The 22,650-nt window shown below is 37.1% G+C and overlaps 1 protein-coding gene across 3 annotated transcripts in view; it reads right to left on the reverse strand.

Annotated features, from left to right (window-relative positions):
• The window catches only part of LOC117434887 (DENN domain-containing protein 2B-like), a 66,097-nt gene that overhangs the window by 34,812 nt on the left and 8,635 nt on the right, over positions 1 to 22,650 (reverse strand). The window contains exons 1-2 of one of the 3 annotated variants that reach the window (XM_034057567.3): positions 20,637 to 20,821; positions 7,089 to 7,193 (exon numbers count right to left, since the gene is read on the reverse strand). In XM_034057567.3, coding sequence (XP_033913458.1) covers positions 7,089 to 7,162 — 74 coding nt within the window. In that variant the 5' untranslated portion in view covers positions 7,163 to 7,193; positions 20,637 to 20,821. Of the gene's footprint in view, positions 1 to 19; positions 137 to 7,088; positions 7,194 to 20,636; positions 20,822 to 22,650 lie in introns of those variants that run through there. The other 2 variants (XM_034057568.3, XM_059003346.1) reach the window with 2 other exon arrangements.

Below are 22,650 nucleotides of genomic sequence, written 5' to 3' on the forward strand. Positions count from 1 at the left end.
ATTTTAGCTTTTACAATACCTGACTTTCAGTTTCATGTATCCGTTTCCCACGCTGATGCACTCTTATGGAAAAATAGAATGAAGCTCAACTGCGTGAATTAAATTCAAAGCTGAACTAAACATCTGGTTCTCTATCTGACTGCCAATACAGACTGCCATACTGTAACTCAACAATGTTAAAACAAGAGGTGACGCCTACTCGCATTTTTATTTGCCTATATTGTTACTCATTGCTTTTTCATCATGGAGCTTGTGCCAGACATTCACCTCCCTGAGTGTTTCATCATCACTAAAAGAAAAGTAAAAAAAAAATGCACTCACCCCAGTACAGAAACGTAATTTTGCAAAACGAGTCTCAACAGCAGCAGAGGTGTCATTAAATAAATTATATAATAAGAAGCATTTACAGTACCATGAGAGATGGCATTCAGTTGAAAACTTTTGTAAAGGGCACCAAGGCCACTAAACTTAAGTCAAGGCCAAAAAAAAAATTGGTTGCCAAATCCAATTGTTGGGTGACACTGCACATGTAACTATTTATAGCTTCAGTAAAAAACAAGTTTCAGAGAGTTAGTTCTGTTATTTACGATATTAAATACACTGCAGTAAACACAGTATCACATATGTTATCACAATCTGAAAGCTGAGTTTAATGAATGGCAGTTTTACTACTGCAATCAAGTAAGTTGCAGTACATTTCTTTTAAATCGCTAAATGTTTTTTTTTTTTTTATTCAGGAGTACACTTCCTAATAACAGTCCCAAGTATATATATATTTATATGCGTTCTGCTTAAGTACAAAACCCACATTACACGTATTGTTTTTCATTATGGTAACATCTTAAATTACCCTGCCTGCCCCTTTGGGACCGAATATATCTGGGATAGATGCTAAAGAAGATGCAACAAGTGATACAATCTGTTCATGTTAACTCCAAACTTTACGATTTGAGTATAGGAAAGACAACACTGGTTTAGGAGTTGACAAAAATAACTTTCAGCTTGATACAGTAACCTTTTCACTTCCGTTTGCACTTTTTGTTAATTATTGAACTTTTGCTGCATTTCAGCCCTTCATTATAATTCTTTATTAAGTTTTCAAGGCATTTTGTTTATGGCACGTTTGTTTGTATTGTTTTTCGTTATTGTTCCAAATTTTTTGAATGCAACGTTTCACTTTAAGCTAAAACGTACTCACATAAGTTTGGTCACAATCATAACTGCTGCATGAACCTGGGGTTACCGTGTTGTGCTGGTGTTAGAACAGCACCTCTGGACTCCCAGGCAATTGTGTTCGATCAGTTTAAAACATGTGATATGCCGGGGGGTGGGGGGTCCTATACAGACCAATGTCCTTGCACTTAAATATTTATTAAGTATTGTGTAAGGATTTGGTGCAACGTAACCACGTAATCCTGCTATTGTTTGGGTCTAAACAATTCCTAATACAGGCGTTTCTCTAGTTGCTGTAGCTAAAAGGGCACTGTGGCCATAATGGCCGTTTATAGACATACATATTGAGGGCATTGCGGCAATTGATAAGGGCGCCCACGGAAACTGATGCATGGCCGGCGTTATATTCGAGCCCTGCTAGTGGCAATATAGCCTTCAACTAGCTATGAATACCTTTATAATCTAAAGTAAAGCTGAAGACAACCGCATGGCGAATGCCTACAGTATGTCGACATCAAATAACATATAAAACAAGAGACAGAAATGAAACAACTCTCAGTAATATAAACAGTATGGTCCATAATCCATGTGGAATTCATAATGAACGAAACGGAGCAACAGTAGCTGGACAAGCCCTAATGGCATCCATGCTTTATTCACTGCGCACATTTAGTGTGAGAGAAAATAGTAACAGGCTGGGTTTTCAATGACTCTGCACTGAAACCAGGTGGAATCTGAACTCCAGGAGGCACTGAGAGCACTGGCTAACACTGAAGGTATGGATTTATTAAGCAGTCCAGTGGCATCCACAGATCTGCTCTTAATTCACGAAAGGCTGAATTTCCATTCAATGCTAACATTACAGAAGTCCAAAGATAAACGCATAGGCTGCTGTTTTACGTGGGCTTGTTTTACTTGAACATTTAGGTGGTGTACTTTAAGAAGACAAAAGGCAATTTTCCATGCAAATTTAGCTTTTTATAATATTACTGTATAGTGTGCAGTATACACATTCTGTTATATGTATCCAGCATATATTTTGTAGTTTTATCTGCATTCCAAAATACAACTCACCATAAAGACTGCTTAGGTAAGTACATATCATGTCTCCTATGTCAGATATTATAAACTTGTTACACGAAACAGCCATAACTCACACTTTAAATTCTGCAGTATCGATATGGTACAAAACAAGAAGAGGAAAAGAAAAAGGACAGGGCCTACTCTGTAATCATTAGCATCTGCATGTTAAGGATAAAATAATACAATTCTGTCCAGCACCAAATAGGTTTAATATGTATATCCAATCATAACATTTGCAACGTGTTTAATTTACTTTAAAAGCAGAGTTTATATACTTTGGCCTGTGGTGGGGAGGTTTTGCTTAAATGTAAAAATCAAAGGAAAATCAGCTGCAGAGAAAACTGTTTTTGGAGGTTCTTTAGGTATTTTTGCAATAGCATGTGAGATTCAGCAAGACCAAGTACATTGCTCTGTAGGTCTGGAGTCTGTGTGGGAACAAACCTCACAACCCCACTGCCACCCAGGCCCCAATCAGACAAGCACAAGGAGTGGAGGTCAGTTTTAACTGTTTAAATAGAATCTGTAAAACGGTAGTAACATCATTTATACAAAAGCTTTATAAATGCTTGTGACGTTCCTGGATTAGAAGGGCTTTTTACAGGTGAGCAACTATTTAAAAACTGTTTAACATGTGCTATCTGGTTAACAAGTTTAACTTACTCACTGAAGCTGATTAGCTCTGTTTATGCAAGGAAGCAAGCCAAACAGACCAAAAGTCCAGTTTCATATAGCTCAGCGCCATTCCTGTACACAAGAACAGGTACATCTGAATAATAAACTGTACAGTATGCAGCAATTATGTTTGACTAAGCCGCTCATTGTCTGTAATAGCTCATGAAACAGCCCTATGGAATGGTCTGGACACTGAATAAAATATATTCAGCCTTGATAACAACATTTTGCGTTTGGGCTTTCTAGATTCTAAAATTCATGTTTTCATTGTTGTGGTACATGCTGTACTTGAAATAAGGTTCTGATTTTCTATTGGGTCATGTTTGATTCAGCATTTACTTTAACCTGCACAGACCAAAGATAACAATTGAATTGTGTTGGCTTGCCATTATAAATCAGTCATGTAAAGAGAGAGAGAAAAAACACGCAAATCCCAAGTGTAGAAGGCCACAGTCTGTCAGAAAGGAGAAAAATATGAATTCCTCTGCAAGCTGTGTTGTTTCTAACAGAAGATGAAGCAGATACATTAAATATATTAGTTTAGCTGTTTTAAAATGTCAACGGGGCATTCTTTGGTAAATGGCTGTAACATTGTGGTAACATTATGCTGTGCAATCGTATTTTTTACCTACTGCACATCAATTTTTTCTGCTAGCTTCTGAATATATCATTTATTCCTTGAACTACTAACATTATAAGCAAAAAGTACAATACCACATAAACCCTTAGATTAAATAATAACCAATGAGGTACAGTAAATGTGATACACCACAAGAACATTTATTTCAGAACCTTGTGAATGTTTGCTATACCATGGTAAGCTTTGGGGAGTCTTCCTTTAGCAGACTAATTAATAGCAGACTAAAGTAATAGGCTATGGTCTTTATTCCAACCAGTTAATTGTAGCAGCTTCAATCAACTACATTAGAACCTGCTTGGAGTAAAAACCTGGACTGGATTGGATCTCAGGAGCCAGTTGAGTACCACTGCACTAGGGTCTTATCTATCCAAAGAGTATATGTTTGACCCTCAAAGCACATGCAGCGCAGAACTCCACACGTGTTTGTGACAAAACCATGTGTAGTGCATGTCTGCATAGGGGCTGTATCTGAACCTAAAAAGCCAAGTTCTTGAAACTCAGTACACACTTAGACAGTGTTAGTCTGATACCAGAACACTTGAGTTTCTAGGCGCTTCTGTTGCAGAACTATCAATATATATGTTACAGAAAACATGAATGCATTTTTGGGTGCCTGTCGCTTTAAATCCGTGCTTGCAGCTCACAGAAGCAGAACCAGACTGTCAACTTACAAAAACTGTTATATTTTACAAAAAGTACAAAAGTTAAAATTCTGAAGTTTTCAGGTTTTGTTCTCATCAATTAGGTCATACCTCAGCAAGACATTACTGTGTTAACATTTCCCTTAACATCTGCAACAGCACAGAAGGTAGTCAGTAGGTGTATATACTATACAGTATGTATACATACAGATAAAAAAAAATGAAACACACTTTAGCACACAGAATAATATATTAACTTTACCACCCCCCCCCCCCCCCCCCCCAAAAAAAAAAAGAAAAAAGAGCACTGGGCCAGTACAAGCAAATCAGCAAGTGCGTTCGGAGATGTCAAACTCTGAGCTATGAAACGTTTGGCTGGAGCTGGTACGGGCCATACATACACAGCAGAGGGTGCCAATCAAAGCCAAGCTTCTGCAGAGGTTTGTGGGCATGTCAGCCCCTGGCCATTTCCTGTTTGCTGACTCCGATGACAGACTGGGAGAAAGAGATTCGAGTTGCAGTGATAAAAGATAACTTCAAAAGAGGCCCAATTAACACACCCGCAAATGTACCTTTCCGCCCTGAGAAAGGGTCCCCCAGCCACAGTGATGGTACAAAGAGTTGAACCCAGGCCTCTCAACTCTAGGAAGTCATTTTACTCTTTACAGTGATGGGCATCCCGTTTTACAGTCCTTTAAAAAGAGCAACATTTGTTATAGTGCAAGGAGTTTCATTTAGCTAAATAAAAAAACTGTTCCAACAGAGGAGTGGACGTGCTTGCTCCCCCCTTTCACTCCAGTGACTGAAAACACAAAGAATCATGTTCAAACTTATCAAAAGCTTTGGAATGGTTTGGATACGTATTTCAAAGTCTAGCTTGGCTACGGTGATGTGCAATACAGTAAAATGTGTTACAATATCTTTCTAAAGACAGAAGCAGTGAAGCTGTAGGTAAGGGTATTGTCTACAGCAAAACTACATTTCTGAAAGACAGAAATATTACTGGAATTGAAAATGGTACTGTGTTTAGGCACTCAAAGTAATAATAATAAGTGTGTTACAGAAAAACAAATTACACTCAGTTGAGAATATAGTATAACATTATTATAAATGTTGCATGCAATGCTGTATTGGAAGTTTCTCTCAAGATAACTGGATGATAAATGTACAGTATATTGCTTTGCTAGTGTGCAACTTAGAACATCTGTGGGAATTGCTCCTTCAACAACCTACCCTTCCACATTGAAGATGCTTTTGCAACCCTACACAAGTAACAGTAATTCTCTCCACATGATAAAAGGAACAGGGTAGGAGACACATTTCAGCCGGGTTACTCTGAGCTAAATATACAGCTAACTACTATAGAACACTTTCTATGAATGAAGAACAACAAAGTAATCAGAATTCTCAAACACAGAAAGGTTCTCCACCACAGCCATGGCTCTCCCACAATTTTGGTGAATCTACGCTCAAGCTAAATAACACTAACACAAAACAGGCTCAGCTTTTCCTCTGCCTATCTGTGCGTCTCTTAAGAAAACTTAACTCAATCACTTCAAAGCTGAATGTTTCCTTATTCACTGCAGTAGCATCCTTTCAGTCCCTGTGACAGCCATAAAGTGTACAGGCTAAAACCTCTGACCCCAAATCTAATTAATCACCAAAGACAATTTAGATGACAGCTGATTTTATTTATGTGTGTGTGTGTGGAGGGGGGTTTGTAATGTGCATTTTCATTATTTTTGGTTAACCCCTTTAAGTTTACTGCTCAAGAAAAGTGTATTAAAGTACTGAATTAAACAAGTAAAGATACTAGACTAGAAAGGGAAGAAATGAAATGTATCCTGTGTGTAATTCAAGATGTACTGTAGTACATGGGGTAATATAGATGTATATATATATATTTCTCTATCTGATACCTCCCCCCATGAGTACTAACTCCACCATGTTGCCTTTATCTCTGAGCCACAGCTATAAAGACTAGGAGCAGCAGTCTTTTTTTTTGTGTTTGTTATAGGAAAACATAAAAAACTTCCACTAACTCAATTTTAATTTCCTCTTATTTTTTCTTCCTGAGCACCAGGCAGTATGGTCTTTCATTTGCATGTAGAGTGATATAAAAATGACAACACTCAATTCCGACCTGCCATTGCTATCAGCTCTGCAGTCGATGTAACTGGCGTATGTACACAGACTAAGCACTGACAGCACTGGAGATCAGTATTTATTGGGCCATGATCACATGCTTTATAGAGTATTTCCAGTTTAAATTAGGTGAATCTTTCACACTGTAACCATGGTCGACATTGAGAACACAGTAAAACGAAATACCTCATAGAAATCCCCCAAAAAAATCCTAAAACCAAAAACTGTCTCATGATCAGGTTAATAACAAGATCAACAAAGCTGACAGGTACTGCACGGTAGTTGAAAGTATACAAAAAGTATACAGTATTGAATGCCAAATATGTGGTTATTCATGCATGTGCTTATCCCCAGATTCTTATAAACTGTTTGGTAAATGCACATATTCTCTAGCCCACGGCACGAATTCCCAGAAATAATCGTTTTCCTTCCAAAAATGTTATAACAGTATTTCAATGGCATATTACTTTGAATGGCCAGTAATGATTTGAATAATTTTAGATTTACTGCTAATATGTGATCAGACTTAAATAGGTATTTACATCAAAATACAATGTAAAACAAATACATACAAGCATACATAAATAAATAAATACATACATAAATAAATAAATAAATGGAACAAATTGCATTTTGGTGTGGAGGCCTTACCAGCCTTACAGTACATATTAAAGAGCCCCTCCTGTATTGCAGATCTTCGTTAGCATCTCCCTCACTGGTCACCCATCACTAACCTGTCTGGGATGTCCCGGGGTGCTTTATTCCCTCCTGCTCGGTGAGACGCTTTGGCATTCTTGTTGGCAGTCATTGTCACCTCTGCCCTCAGTGCTCCTGGTCACCTGGAAAAATGAGCGTACAACTGATTGTAATGAACTAACTTTTCTCTTGACACTGTTCAGTCAGTAGTTGTCTTGCCAGCCCCCTCAACACAACCATACAGAGGAGTGCGGGGGAGTGTTCTCAGTAAAATAGAGAAAAAACATGGTTCCAACAAAAATATAGTAACAGCAGCCAAATGTATAACAGTCGTTGCAGTGCATTCATGATTGGACATACAGTAATGTACGAGGTAGTTTGAGAGACAATATTTTAAATGTATGAATAAGATCTCAAAGCAGGGCACTGATCTTTTGATCACCCATCTTATACGGTAAGTATATTTTTACTGAAGGAGTCTGAGCACCCTCCCCCCCAGTAAGAAAGATTTAAAAACCTTTCACTGACATCTTCAATTAAATTCCAATTGAATTTCAATTGAATTCCGTAGCTTAGTCCTCACATTTTAAAAACAGATGCTGGTCCCAAAAATGGTTTGGAAAAATATTAATTTACATAAAATACATGTGTCATAAATATTAGAATTAAAAGCTTACTCTTGTCTTTTTACATTTAATTTACGCAATTTAAATGATAAATAAGGCTGACATCAAGGTCTGCACACTTGATTCATACAGTACCAGCTAAGGGGCCATATCTAAACAGTATTAGATTTAATTAGCAAAAGCCTCTAAAAGTGCATGGAAGTACAGCATGTGCTGTACAACACCAGCTAATACACATACCAGCAGTATTTAGATACTTCATCGTTTACATCCTCACTTGTGCCTGCGGGACTTTGTTTCAACATTGTGCTAACTTGTTGACTTGAGACGTCCAGAGCCTTGTTTCAGCCAGGTATTTAATTGCTTGATTGAGCGCAGGTGTTCAGTTAAGTACTGAAGGTCCTTGGAACAAGTTCCTGGTTTGGAATGGACTGAAAGAGCCTCACTACAGTATCTAGATCACTAAGGTAGGGTCAAAGGGAGTATGCTTTAGATACAAAAGTACACTAACGAGACACACATGCCCTGTTAGATATTAGTTTCCACAAAGAGCCCTATTTACAGAAAAAAGTTTTTTTTTTTTTTTTTTAATATAATCTACTGTGGTACATCCAATTAACTAACAGTAGATACTGTATAACTAAAAATGAATAAATTATGCACGTTGTGAAACCTACAGTGCAGTGGCATTGTTAAACATGCTGCTGCTTAAAATGATTAGTAATTAATACAAAATACATATTCATTTTAAATTAGAGGAGGGAGATATTTTCTATATAATAGGAGGAACCTTTCCAGTAAGTGCAGAATGCTTGTGCGTCTCCTACACTGTTTGGAAGCAGCTGCCAAGTTTAACAGAGACTGGGTCAGTCTCCTGGCTCATTACAGGAAGATTACTTTTTCCCATCAATGTGTGTACCTTGCAAACGGCTCACTGTGTTTTTATTACAGATATTAGTTTTACAAGCTGCGCTGGAGAGTTGTGGAGTTCAGAACCCGTAAAGCTTAAACTAAATATTATGAGAGCCCTGACCGAGCAATTCAGAATGCAAACAAGTTCTAGGGACGAGAAATTAGTCATAACATGTTTTTTACACTCAAGGTTTATGTTTTTTGGATAGCCTTTTTCATCACGTTTTTTTTTTTTTTTTTGGTTTATTGTTCTTTTGCATTTTGAAATAAGATCCATGTTGCCACCTACTACTGACTTTGGCCTTCATGCTGTAAAACAAATCCGTAAAGCAATGCTGTACGTATTTATAATGACAGTCGCTCACTGCCATGCCATACACAATAGTGTAACACAAACATTGCACTCGGTACGGCTGCCTTGAGATATTAAAAACACAAGTCCCAGAAAGTGTTCCAAGGAAGGTAGACATATTCTGAAATCTATACACGACACTGTGTGTTATAGACTGCTATACTAGTACACTAGTGCTGTAAGTACTGTTAAGTGTACTGAAGTAGTGATACCATGATATTTCTACTTTTTTCATCCATCAGAAGGCTCATAATTACATACACATTGTATATATGTACAGAATGTATGATATACTATATATATATATATATATAAACAAAGATTTATTTCTTCATGAATCAATGTAGGATTTTCAAAAATGGATACATAAGTTAATAGAAAAAGATATGCATTTTCAATTCCGAGTAAATTTTTTCAGGTTATTTAAAACACAGCAAACATTTTTATTGCCTTAAAGTGCTCCATAAAATCCTTCAAACCAAAAAAAAAAAAAAAAAAAAAACACACATGGAAGCTTTTTTTGGCTAACATCCTCATCATACATCATTTTGAAATGCAGTACTTTCACTCAGTTGTCTTTTATTCATCGGGCTCTAAATCTGCTGCTTGCAAAGACTGGAATCCATCTACATAAATGCTTCTCTAAAAAAACAACAGATCCATACAAACAAACTAATGTGGGAAAGTGGAAAAAAATGTCACGCTTTAGAAGTACATGTATTTGCCAGATTCTTTTACGCTCCGGCATGCACTGCAACACCTTGAGTAAACAGAAACGTGAGCGTTCAGCAAATACATTTCAATTTGGAAAGAATAGTAGTCATATAATAGTGTAAATCATAATCCGATCTCGAAGGGGGACACTAGAACAGATGATTGTTTACAGGAAGCTGTTGTCTGAAAAGCCTGACAAGCAAGTGCTGAGCTCCAGTCTGCCTGCAGATCACCATGAAGACAGCTGGAGGAGACAGCCAGCATTCCTCCTGTCAGCTATTTCCTGTTAGAGAACGCTACTAGAACATAGATCTTCATTTCACTCCAGAGTAGCAAGTTTCGTAGTCCTGCTAGTTTTTACTCGTTCATATTCTTACTAGTAATTTGCATCACTTCTGGGATGCAGGGGTCAAGCTGTGTCTAGTACAAGGGCCAGGTCAGCCTCCCTAAATAAATCCAATGTCTTATACAAATAGAAACTAAGCTTAACAGGTTTGACTTTGCATGGAATGATCTCTCTGACCGCACAGGGATATTTTACAAGAAGCCTTCCTCCTCTTCTCAGCAGAAACTTCTTTACACTGCACTTTCTCCCCCTGAAATATTTCCCTTGAAAAGTCAAACCTATATGCCAGCCAGCACTCGCCATTTAATGAATCATGATCTCAGTTTTATTATTTTACCAATCAAATGATTTAGTGGTTAGCTTAGGTGGCAGGAGTAGGAGGTTGTGGGTTTGAGTCCTAGCCAGGACATGACAGTCTGGGCCGAGCAAGAGCAATTGCAGCCAGGCTGGCAAGCAAGCAATGTATCCAATAGGATTCCATCCTTTAAAAAGGTATTTTAATAAAGGCTTACACAGTTAGTTAAGACCTTATGCAGCTTCTCAAAATGAAAAGAAAGCTACAAAACAAAAGCTGTAAAAGAATCGAATGCAGGAATGAGCTCAGTGAGAAGCTGTCCTCTGTAGTGTTCACATGGAAGGAAGGACAGGCTGAGAGGCAGGTCTCAGGTGCTTCAGATTAACACTCACATCGGGTTGAATTTCAGCTCACTTTCCCTTAAATGGAAACAAAAGCACGTATAGCGCCAGCCCCATTGCATTCCACATGTACTGTACCAGGGTAAATTATGTATTGTGAGTATATGAAGAACAGACTGATCGACTGTAATATTTTCACATTTGCAAAAGCTCCTCCAGGAAGAGTAAAATCACAAGGTCTACCGCTGGGGTTGAGCAATCCATTGTGCATCAATGAATCGTGACACACTTGAACGAGGAACAAGACACACAGGGGTATGTGCGGTACATGATGCACAACTCGACACACTGTGTAGTCTATTGTAAAATGCAAACTACTACTTTACAGAAAGAATATGGACGGTGCCTACAGTATATGTACAGTTCACCACTGATCCTGCAATGAAGGTGAGCACTTTTTGATAAAAGGTACTTGAAAATCTATCATAAAGTGGAGCATTATAACATTTCTGCCCAGCTAGCGAGGCTGACATTGGACAAACCACGACAAGCATCTATGAACTGGAATTTGTGCAACACAACAAATCAAACTTGTGAGCGCATCTGCAATATGGTGGAAATACTGTACTTGACCGTTTCCTGTTTTTTGACAAATATAAAATTCTATGTCAATGTCACAAATATATCCACACACATACAGCAACATCACCCAGCAATCACCCTGCAGACTCTCCAGTATGTTTAAAACCATTTATGTGTTTTTCCCACTAAGGACAGATAAGCAAGTGCAGCCTTTAATGTAGACCCATGTTACACAGCTCCCAACAGGATGCAAGTTCTTAACCTTATCTAGAGTAATCCAGGGAAAAATTCAAACAAAATATGGATACTAATGGAAATATTTCTGATTTTCTGAAGTATGTGTTTATATCAGTCAGGACCCCAGCCAAGTTCTGATTGAGACAAGTTCCAAGATATAACCTAGCCAAACCTGAAATCAAGCAATTGTGAATGGCCTGATTCTGTTCTATTTTCTATGGGGAAATCATGTGACTAGCACTAATCAGAAACACATTTTTATATATATTGTACCTCCCAACAGTATTGGCTTGGGAAATTAACCTTCCAATCCAGAACCCTGGAATCAAGTCATATTTCACCCTGTGCTGCACATAATTACTGTATACCTCAATCAATCAAAGAAAAAGGCAATGTGAGCTCGCACATTGTGAGCTTCACGACCCATGGTCTAGCTTAGGTCTGCATCATCTTTTTTTTTTTAAAGCCTACCACTATACTCGACTGTAGCCACAGTATAAGGCTCTTCATGGACAACTGATTTGAAACACATACTGCAGTAAAACACTGGTGCTGCAACGGATTAGAAGCATGTATTGGTTCCTATTATTGTAGCAGCCCTATCACTGCCATTGCCCCAAAGTACAGCACCATGTATTGCCATTGTAGTGACTGCATTCCCTATGCCTTGCATCAGCCAAATAGACCCAACCACTTCCTAGTAGTGGCTGCTACAATGCAAGACAGCTCAATCTCTCCCTGAAACAGAACCAGTTTGAACACAGCGGGTGTAACCACCGGGAATATTGGTATCATGTGTAAACAATGTGTGATGGTACTGTACAAGTCTATGAGAATGATTTCAAATGCACCAAACATGTGGTATAGAATAGTTTGTTTGGCACTGTGAAGGGTTGGAGCTACACCTGAAAGGGGCAAGAAGATACTTTTGATTTTTGATGACATGACCCAAATTTATCCCCCAAAGAATAGAATGAAATGAGGTTCACCATTTTACTTTTGCATTGGCTTTTCTATGTTTAAGTTGTCTGCTTTTCTAATTATACAGTACAGTACATGCCTCTCTTGATGTTGTTTAGTTAGATTCTAAGTTTATAGCACCTACATTTTACTCACATTTCGTAACTGTTTGACATGTGTGCTCTGTATGATTGTGTGTATGATGTATGATTCTCATCAGTTCTGATTATTAATCACTATAGTATGCTTACAAACTATTCCAGGTTAGAAAGCATAAATATCACTGTTTAACAATAGGTGAAGGATTGTGCACTGAAGCCTGTGCAACATTCGTATGTTTCCACACTTCACTCCCCCACAATCAGCCATGAGGAGTCTTTTCAGAAGGTTTTTGCTGGAATAGCTAATTAGCATGGCAAATAATTAGCTTTAAAAAAAAATAGCATTAGAGAACCATACCAAACACACATAATTGGATATTAAGCATTTAAGAAATGTATCCTTTTAAGACTTTTCTAAATCCTACAATTTTGTTCTTATTAAAAAGTGCTGCTACATTGCCTTCTACTGTATCTCTCTCTGAAGCTGATAACTCCTGCCCCAAGTCATTAGCAGACCCCACTGTTACAGCAAGGACACTCAGAGAAAAGTCCCTAATATATTACAGCCTTGACAACATCATTACTAAAAAGCTAAGCTTTCTCTCTCTTTATCTCAAAGTGACAGGCCAATATCTAGTAACCCACGTGTGTTTGACATAGTATGGAATGTTCCGAGGTCAAAATAATATACAGGATCCCTGACCTTGTGATTTTTAATAGTGACAGATGCAAAGAGCAAAACTAATGTTCCCTACAGGAATGATAAAAGCCGCCATTTATCTTCCTCAATCAATCCACATACTAAAACAAATCAGGAAATGGCTCAAAGTATTAGCAAAGTTAACAGATCCTTTTTTTTAAAGATTCTGTATGAAAAGTTCAACTGCATAATAAGACGATTTTACCCAAAAAAAGGTGTAGTAAAGTATATTCTAAAACCTTAGAGGATATTTTTACTATTCAGTTTATTGAGTAAAGTGTGTGGTAAAAGACACAAAAATGGGCATTAAATTCTAATATTTGTGATTACACAAACCTAATGTAAAATACTGTAGCAATTACCCCAGGTATTCTTTCTTGGCTTACTGTATGTAAACAAATTCTTCTTTAAAAATGTCAATGGTTTTGAATGAATATGCTACTGGTACTGCAATTTCAATGCATTGTTCCACTTTGCTATGTGAAATTGTTTAGCCATTCATATAAAATAAGCAGGCCTAGTGTTCACCCTGTCACTGTCCTGCTATAAATGTTGAATTACTAAACAATAACACATCTTTCCTTTTGACAGTCTGCAATTAAAGGGAAGCAATTAGGCAATGCCATCAATAACACTTTACAACTGGGATGATATATTAACACAATAACACAAACTCCTCCATGATATATTTATCTACAGCTGTGGGATGTGAATGTCCATTCTAAATGGGTGATCATCTGCCACAATGCAGTGTTCTCTGCACATCATAGTATAGAAAGGACACTGGCTGTGTCACCTGCGTCCATCACACACCTGTTGCTGCTGCCCCCTATTGAGGCTTTATCTTCCCTGCCGGTGTGAGTGGCAGCGTGTGCGGCAATCGTGTAAGAAAATCGGGAAAGGACACTGGCTGTTCTGGGGTGTTTCTGTGTTGCTATGTGTTGTGTTATTTTATTAATTAGTTAGCTGTGTGTTTTAAATGTTTATAATCCTTATTTTTATTTTTATTTTTCTATTTTATTTTTCCTTCTTATAAGAAACATTTAAAACATTTTTTTTTATTATTTTTATATTTTGTTTAACTTCTGTAAGTCGCTTTGAAAAAAAAGCATCAAAATAATAATAATAATAATAATAATGCTATAGACTTATGAGTGGTACTTACTAGTATAAATGTATATACATGTAGCTTATAGTAACATGAAGACTAATAATAATATCTCTATATGCTGGGGAGGTCATTTCAGGATACAATTGAAAGGAGTAATTAAATTAAATTGTAATGCAGGCCTATGAAAAGATGATATATCTGCCAGTTCCATTTAGACTTATAGATGCACAGCATAGAACCACACGGTCTTTAAGATGTTGAGCGCCCTGAATAAATGTAATAGTGTAGCTATTCGTAAACATCTCAATATGACGACACGGTGAAAATGTGCATGGAATTGGAATCAAACTGGTAGAACTTGAATAGAACTACATGTATAGTATCTATACTGATGGAAGAATCTCTAGACGTACTGGAAACCTTGAGCAGATTGTTTTTGTATGCACTGTATTCAACAGGTGCACAATTTAGATTTTTTTTTTTTAAATAAAAGGCATTGCTGGTTTCAAGTGTATGTGTCTTTCTGAACAGCGTAATTCCTAATATGAATATCTTTATACAGTACATGCAGCAGCTGGCCGTTACTAGATAATAATAAACTACAAGCATACAACCTCATAAAACAAGATTCAAGCTTTCGTCATGTACAGTAATGTTTGTTCTGCCACTACAATCTGAAGTATACAGTACAGTATGTACCGTAAAAACTGGTGTATAAGTCGCTCCCCCCTTTTTGAGACAACAATTTCAGGGAAAAGCCTATAGGTCACACCGGTGTATAAGTCGCTCCCCCCTTTTAAGGACCCCCCTAAAAATACCTAGAAAATAGACTTATACAAAGGTTTTTTACAGTAAGTCTTTCCAACATTACTGCGCCATGTTGGCTCATGATAAAATAAAATCACTACAAGTCTCCGCCTGCCTTGTTTGGAGAATGCTTTTGGTCCTTGTAATAGCATAATAATAATAGGAAAGCAACACCCAGCTATACCCAGCTTGTGTTTTGTGTTCCTGTTAGTGTCTAACTTATTACTTTGGCTTTAATTAGAAATTGAAAAAAAAAAAAATCAACAAAAAAAACCTTCTCTGTAAAGCTGACTTCCTGTCGTGTTTCGATCAATCAGCTCCTTCATTACAAAACCTTAATAACAAACAGACTGAAGGCCAATCCAGTGGCCAAACACTGTAAAGCAATGGAAAGCAGCAGCCACTCGTGCATCGGCTTTAAACTCAACCCAAGTGCTGAGCGAGTGCTTGATTAAAACCAGCGCGCCAGGGCAGCCACAGAGCTGCCCCACTCCACTCTGTTCAGCATTCTCCAAGTTTTTGATTGTTATCTTATTTTTGAAGTTTCTTAATGCTTTAAAGCCCTCGCTTTAATGTTTTAACAAATCATGGCATTCCTTCTGCATAGCGATGGTAACATACAGCCTTCAGAGCTGCATTTAAAAGTCCCTTGGCATCTCTTTCAGGTAACTATCTCATTCCTCTTCATGAGCAAGCTGGTCTTTTTTTCATAAGTCTTCTTTGTACAGAGTTAATGGTATTTTACTTTAGTGCCACAAATCAGCTAGGGGACCATCCTCTTGGAAATCCAATTAGATATACAATATTTTTACTTCAATGTTTAAGTTTGACCCTTCATTCATTTGATGGATTTTATTTCACCATTTCAAGCTAAAATCTCCTGGAAAACTGTAGTCCACCCTTGACAAACATAAACCTACGTGCAAAAAGATTTACTTGCATGTATTAGCAATGCTGGACATTGATCTCCTATTTGGGATTGCAGCATTGACTATGATGCAACCATTTGATTCCTTTGTGTGATATAGTACGTGTCACATTTTGGTAACATCAATCACTTTTTTGTGCAGAACAAAATGAAAAGTAAGCCAGGGTACAGCTCAGGAATTTCTTTCTGTACAGCAATATGAATATCGCCCTTCTAAACTAGATAAAGTATTGCACGGTTTCAAAATACAAGACCAACAAAGGTCTTTTATTTATTAATATTGTTCCATTTGGTAAGTACCAATGCACAGAAAATGTCAACTATCCCCCTCTTTAAATTTGCCTTTGCCAATTTTATACTGAACACAAATCCTTTGGACCAAACTGGTTCATAATGTGTGTCATGTGAAAGTCCCATATGTTGTTTAGCTTTGTAAAGTTCTTATCTGGATATCATTTCCTAAATAGTTCTCTTATCAGAAGAGTGCTTTTATATCCCTCTCCCATTTTGAGGATCTTTTCTCTTAATCATGCTACAAAAACGGAACCCCCAACATATTTTTGTGAACGCATTTCTTCCTGTTTAATAAGTTTAAGCAATTCAGTGGGTTTACAAGATCCAAACAAATTATATAAACCATGAATCTTCGCCACTTACTTACAGAGTGCAGCTGAGTCACCCTGAGAGGTTGCATAATTCTTTTTAATTCCAATGGCTATAGTAAAACAAACTTTTACTATAGCCATTGGAATTAAAAGTATAAAAACAGAAAAAAACAATGTAGTAACCCTATTACATTTCAAAAAGCACAACAGGGAGCCAAATATTTTAACAGCAGAAGGCACATTTTTGTCCACCGTTGAACTCGTTCACAGCCAAAGGAAAAGCAGAGCTTGAAACCAAAATCTCAACGTTTCCCAGACTTTATAAACGATCAGGAGACGTTACCAAATAACCTAATCACTGGCATTATTTATATTACTGTTCCATGGATTCCAATTGATTAATACCCCCCAAAATATTTATCATTTGAAAAGTAAAAGAATCATCACAGCTATATCCAGTAATCATTGCTGTCATTTTAAAGAGGCACATTCTGTAAGCTTTTGCAATGCCCACACATTCCATGTCCACTCACCATAGTGGAAGGTGTTTAATTCGACTGCTGAATTCCTGAATACATTTCCTGTGGAGTCCCTTTCTGAGTCCTGAAGATCTTTGAAAGAGCAACTCTCTCTGACCCTGTCACCCCACATACAGCAGCTGCACATACTCACTCCTTTCAGGCTGAGCAGTGCTTTCCCAGCCCAGATGGAACTCATTCGAATCCTTTTCTTTTTCCTGAATATTTGTACTTCTCTGCTGTTTACATTTTTAAATAGATAATAAGCAAGCAGAAACTGTTGCTTTCCTGGATAAACAGTAGTAAAAGAATACTTTAACAAGATAAAACAAGCCATTTCAAAGCATACCAAATGTTTCACTTTATGCATGCACTGAATTCTCCCAGTCTACAACAAACAAAAGCATATAACACTATAGAAATATGTACTTGTAATCGTTATAGCTTAAATTATAAGGCTAATATAAAATATGACAAATATACTACATACTGTAGCTTGTAAAAAATAAATAAAAAGAGATGATCATCCATTCTGTATAAAATTGTAGATCAGCAACTGTAAGTCCTATTTAAAATGCCAGACAGCTAAGGGATCTTGAATCACCCAAGAGATGCATCAATTTATACTGCCGTGAGCATTCCTACAGTAGTTGTGTCTCCAACACAGGTCAAAGGATTGCAATACCATAGAGAAGCATTTTATTTATTTCACATTCAAAGTTTACACAAGGCTATGGAAACTTACAATACACAAGCATACACACTGAACTGTTTGACACCTTGTACATGTGAACCGTTGTGCTTTAATGTGCAGAATCACTGAAATGCCCTGGTAAATTTATTAAATACATCATGTATTACTGGGAAGGGCACACACCTGTCTCAATCTATATTGTAGGAGTAGTCTAAAAATACTGCTATAGTTTATATCATGTGAAATTCCTTAGTTGAGTTCCTTAATTTTTACATTAAGGTGGAAAAAAAGTCATCCAATATCAACTTCAAATACCTGTTCTAGCTAGATCATGTACATCTACAGTAGCTTGCATCTTTTGCTACAACATGGATCTGAATTCAATTAAAAACCTTTTGGATTATCTTAGCCAATCAGATTCCAGAGCAGAGTGGGCCATTATCCCACAAGTATGCCCTCTAAGCTAATGAGACTTTAGAATCATGAAATTCTTAAATACCGACAAAATATCAAGTAGATCCAGTCCATACTATAACCTAAAAGCACATTTTTTTAACACATTTGCTCACTGGCGTGTATTGCAAGCTTATAAGCTTTGATATCATCATATTTAGCAATCCGCGCATGTATTGTGAAGATTAGCTTAATATGCAAGATGTGCGTTATTTGTAAAAAAAAAACAGCAGTGCTTCACTGCTGAGACACCTGATCACTCTTTCTCCATACTGTAACCTGTCAAGGTAGAGAAAAATACTGTTACAAAACAGAGCTGTACGGTTATGGTAAAACCACAGAACTAAAATCATTTGTGTCGAGAACATCAACTGTACAGGCCTGTTTATGGGACATACTGCTTTTTTTTATGATGTTTTGATCATTCTGAGAGTTCTATTGCTTAGGATTTCAGCTGCATTGGCTTCACTTGCTGTGTTTGGTATATCACGTGAATCTAACAGAGTTGAAAGGTCATAGTCTCCCATGACTTTCTGGAATGAAGAAATCAAAGGCAATGTCATGGCATTCAACAGCAGATGTGAATCTAGTTCAATATTGAAGCAACAGAAGAACAAAAACGCCTAAAAAGGCAAGGGGGTTGTGTTAAAATGTCTTTAGTCTCTAAACCATTAATTATGTTTAAAATATGTAGCCTCAGGCTGCTGGGAGCTGCATATGAATAAAGATCTAATTGTATTTTTAGCCCCTGGAGTGCAATCCCCCTTCTTTGGGCCTACATGTGCTCGCTGTAAAAATTCCTCAAGTTACAATACACTCTGGTCACGCACTAACAAGTCTTTCCCAATCAATAAATCAATCAATCAAAACACCTTTGTAATGTAATCAGGCTACTGAGATTCTTTATAAATCAATGACATTTTATAACCCAGTGTTTAACTGTCTGATTGTATATAAAATCAATTATTGTTTTGGGTTTCTTAATAGTTCTATAACAAATATTGTATTAATTTAAGAATGCTTAAAAGTGCTTAAACCCCCTTTGTGAAAAGTGTACAAAACATTTTTAATGAAAGGAATGTATAAAGGAAAGACACACCCTCAACATGGGCTAAATTCCAAGCGTATACCAGGGAGAAAGCATCTCTTAAACACAGGTGCTCTCCTGTTTCACGCGTTTGAGAGAGATGGTGAAACAAGCAGCCACTTCCCTGACTTTCAGCTGTCAGACAAAGGCAAGCCAATCAGAAGGAAAGGTCATTGTTAGATGGAACACAAAAGATGCACTGTTTAGAAAATTAAAGAAAGAACACAGCGCTGCTGAGCCTGCTAGCTCTAACCAGTGCAGAGGGTAAAGAATGACAATTACTCTGATCAGATTAACCATAGGCCTACTTGATCATTTTCCTTACTTTCTAGCATATGTAACCTCACATTATATGATTTTGAAATGTCATGACTTCAATAAGCAGTTTGGAAAAATTTCAAAATTATGCAATAAAAGGTTGAAAATGTTATACAATCACAATTTAATTAAACGTTACCTACAGTAAGACACAATACTGTTTCACAATACATAAATACACAACGTTCTCTATTGCTTTCTCTAAAAGGCTGCAAGATACTACGACTACTACGACTACTACTACTAATAATAATAATAATAATAATAATAATAATAATAATAATAATAATAATAATAAATTAAAACAACATGAACTTGTTTACATAAGTGATGGCCAAGAATATGTTACCTACTTTCTTTGCAAAAAAAATATTTTTTTTTGCATATTTACTGTTCGTCAGAATGTATGCAATTCTCCCAAAGAGTCATAATGATTTCTGTCTAACACAAAACACATGTTTTGCCACTTAACTCATGTGTACCGTTATTTAGCAATGCCACTTTAAAATGAATATAGTTTTAGAAACCTATAACGTTCAGAATAAGTATAAGCTCAGAATTTTTGTAACTATCGAACAACCACGTCAAAATCTTTGCTAAATCATACCGCATACTCATATCGTTTTATGAATGTTCTATATTGTTAAAAACGAGTTAGCATCTATATGTAGAGGATCACAAACACATAAATGGCCAAATATGGTCACGTTTTCTGTGTACGTTAACGAAGAAATGTTTACGTTTTCTCTGTTTTGCCTAACAGAATCCAACTGTTTCTGTATGACATCATCCCTGACAGATATGCCAAAGTTATGCTGAAAACGGCACTCATGGCTAGACAAACTTTTTTACAGCAAACTCAAGAAAACGTTGCAGACAAAAAAAAAGATTTTAATTACCTGGAAGCTGTAGTGTTTCTCTTTCCACTCCATTCTCAGTTTTGTATTTCCCAGACAAACATCTGCCCTATTAGCTAGACTGCTGTAAAACCAGTCGTTTCAGCCGAGATACCTGCTGATCTTCCTCTACAACTTCCTTGTATGACCTCTTCCAACCAAAAATGAGCCCGGGGAATGCTGACAGCAGGCTGGGCTAGTTTCCATGGAAACATGTTGTTTTCCCCCTCACTCTCTCTCTCTCTCTCTCTCTCTCTCTCTTTCTTTCTCCCCCTCACACGCACACAGCCACAGATACAACAGGCCGCTTTATGAAACGCTTGCGCTTTTTGCTTCAGTCTCAGTATTCATTTTTTTCCCCCAGTAAGGCAAATGCCATTGTTTCAGAAGTTTGAATGTGTATCTGGTTAACCCATCGGATTTTAAGAACTGTGGGGGTGGGCTATAGTACATTTTTTTCAATATATTAGGAAATGTAAAAGTATGACATGATATTCGATTGCAAAACGTTACCGGGTATGTTTTTGGTTTGTTTGTTTTTTCGGTAAACAGTACAAAGTTATATTACCTACTTCATGAGCTTGTCGTGCCCATCTGATAAACCAGGTCTACAATTTAATGAATGGCAAAATTAGCACAGGTCAGGTCAGGTCAGGTAGGGTAGGGTAGGGTAGGGTTTCCAGTCGCGTTTGAAGCATGGGCTTGTCAATTCTTGTAATGTGGGAAGACTATTCCAGTATTACGTGGTCTATTTGAATAATATTAACACAGTAGTTAATACTGCTGACTACCCTTTTTTTTAAATTGTATTTGCTGTTTTAACGGGTTACTTCCCTTAATGCACCAGATAATAGTGAACGTTTTTCGTATGTTTTGGCTAGTTATTGGCACTAGCTAATCAGCTGTTTTTGCATCATCTGCATTTTGGGCGACCCAACTCTATGTGTGAAGGCAAATACATGCTTTAATCTTGTTGTTTTTAGTCTGCCCTTATCCTCTGCCAAACCAGTGCCCTATTATAAATGCTCAGTGCAGAGCCAGAAATTCTGGGTAAAAGTTATTATCGTGCTGAGCCATGCAGGATCCCTTTTATAAACCATGCACACAAGTATACAGTCAGGAGCTGTTCCTATAGGAAGCCAAATGATGGTTATGACATCAACTCATTGTCACATATGTAATATAAATTGTTATCTCCACTGTTGGTACCACCACACATTGTATATCTACATACATACAGTATATAGTATATTCTGTTAAACTGACTTGTTTGCATTACAAAATTACTCAAGCTGAGCTGGCCTTGGGACCCCTAAAGATGAACCGATTTGTTTTCACGGCAGTAAGTGCATTTTTTTCTGACTTTGACAGTTAAAATGTAGAGTCCCACAGCTGGCCTAAAGCATTCAGAGCAGTCTAAATGAGTGGAGAGCACTGGTGTACTGTGCTTGAGCATTGAACTATGTCAAAACGATTCCTTCATTTAGTCAGGGGTAAAGAATGCCACTGTGTTTAAATTTAACTAGGCAACATAGCATCCTTCACTACAAAGTTTACTTTCGATGTTTTATTGCTTAACAAACAGCTCTGTGATTACAAATGGTTGATAATCTTACAACAAGGACAATGCATAGCTTGTTAAACAAAACCCTATCATCTAATGGTAAAACTGGGACCAAATTGTTTTCTGCTAAGCTGCTCCAACACAAGGTAATTGCGTTCCTACATTTTCATTAATATACCTCAATAAAATAAAATAAAATAATTCTGCCTTCCAGCAAGGTAGATGACTGATTTGCTGTTAAGATTCTCAACAGCCTTTCCTCTCCCAAGCAAGAATATGACTGGAGGGGCTTATTTTATGAAAATGAAAACAAAAATCAGATACACACCCATCATCTTATGCAAACAAGTAATAACAAACGCGGTTTTTATAAAATGCAGTAACACCAGTGGTCATAAAAATGTCATCAACATTGGCTGATATGCACAAACAAATCCCCATAGTCTGCAAGTC

This window comes from Acipenser ruthenus, chromosome 28 (genome assembly GCF_902713425.1).
Source record: "Acipenser ruthenus chromosome 28, fAciRut3.2 maternal haplotype, whole genome shotgun sequence".
Lineage (NCBI taxonomy): Eukaryota > Metazoa > Chordata > Actinopteri > Acipenseriformes > Acipenseridae > Acipenser > Acipenser ruthenus.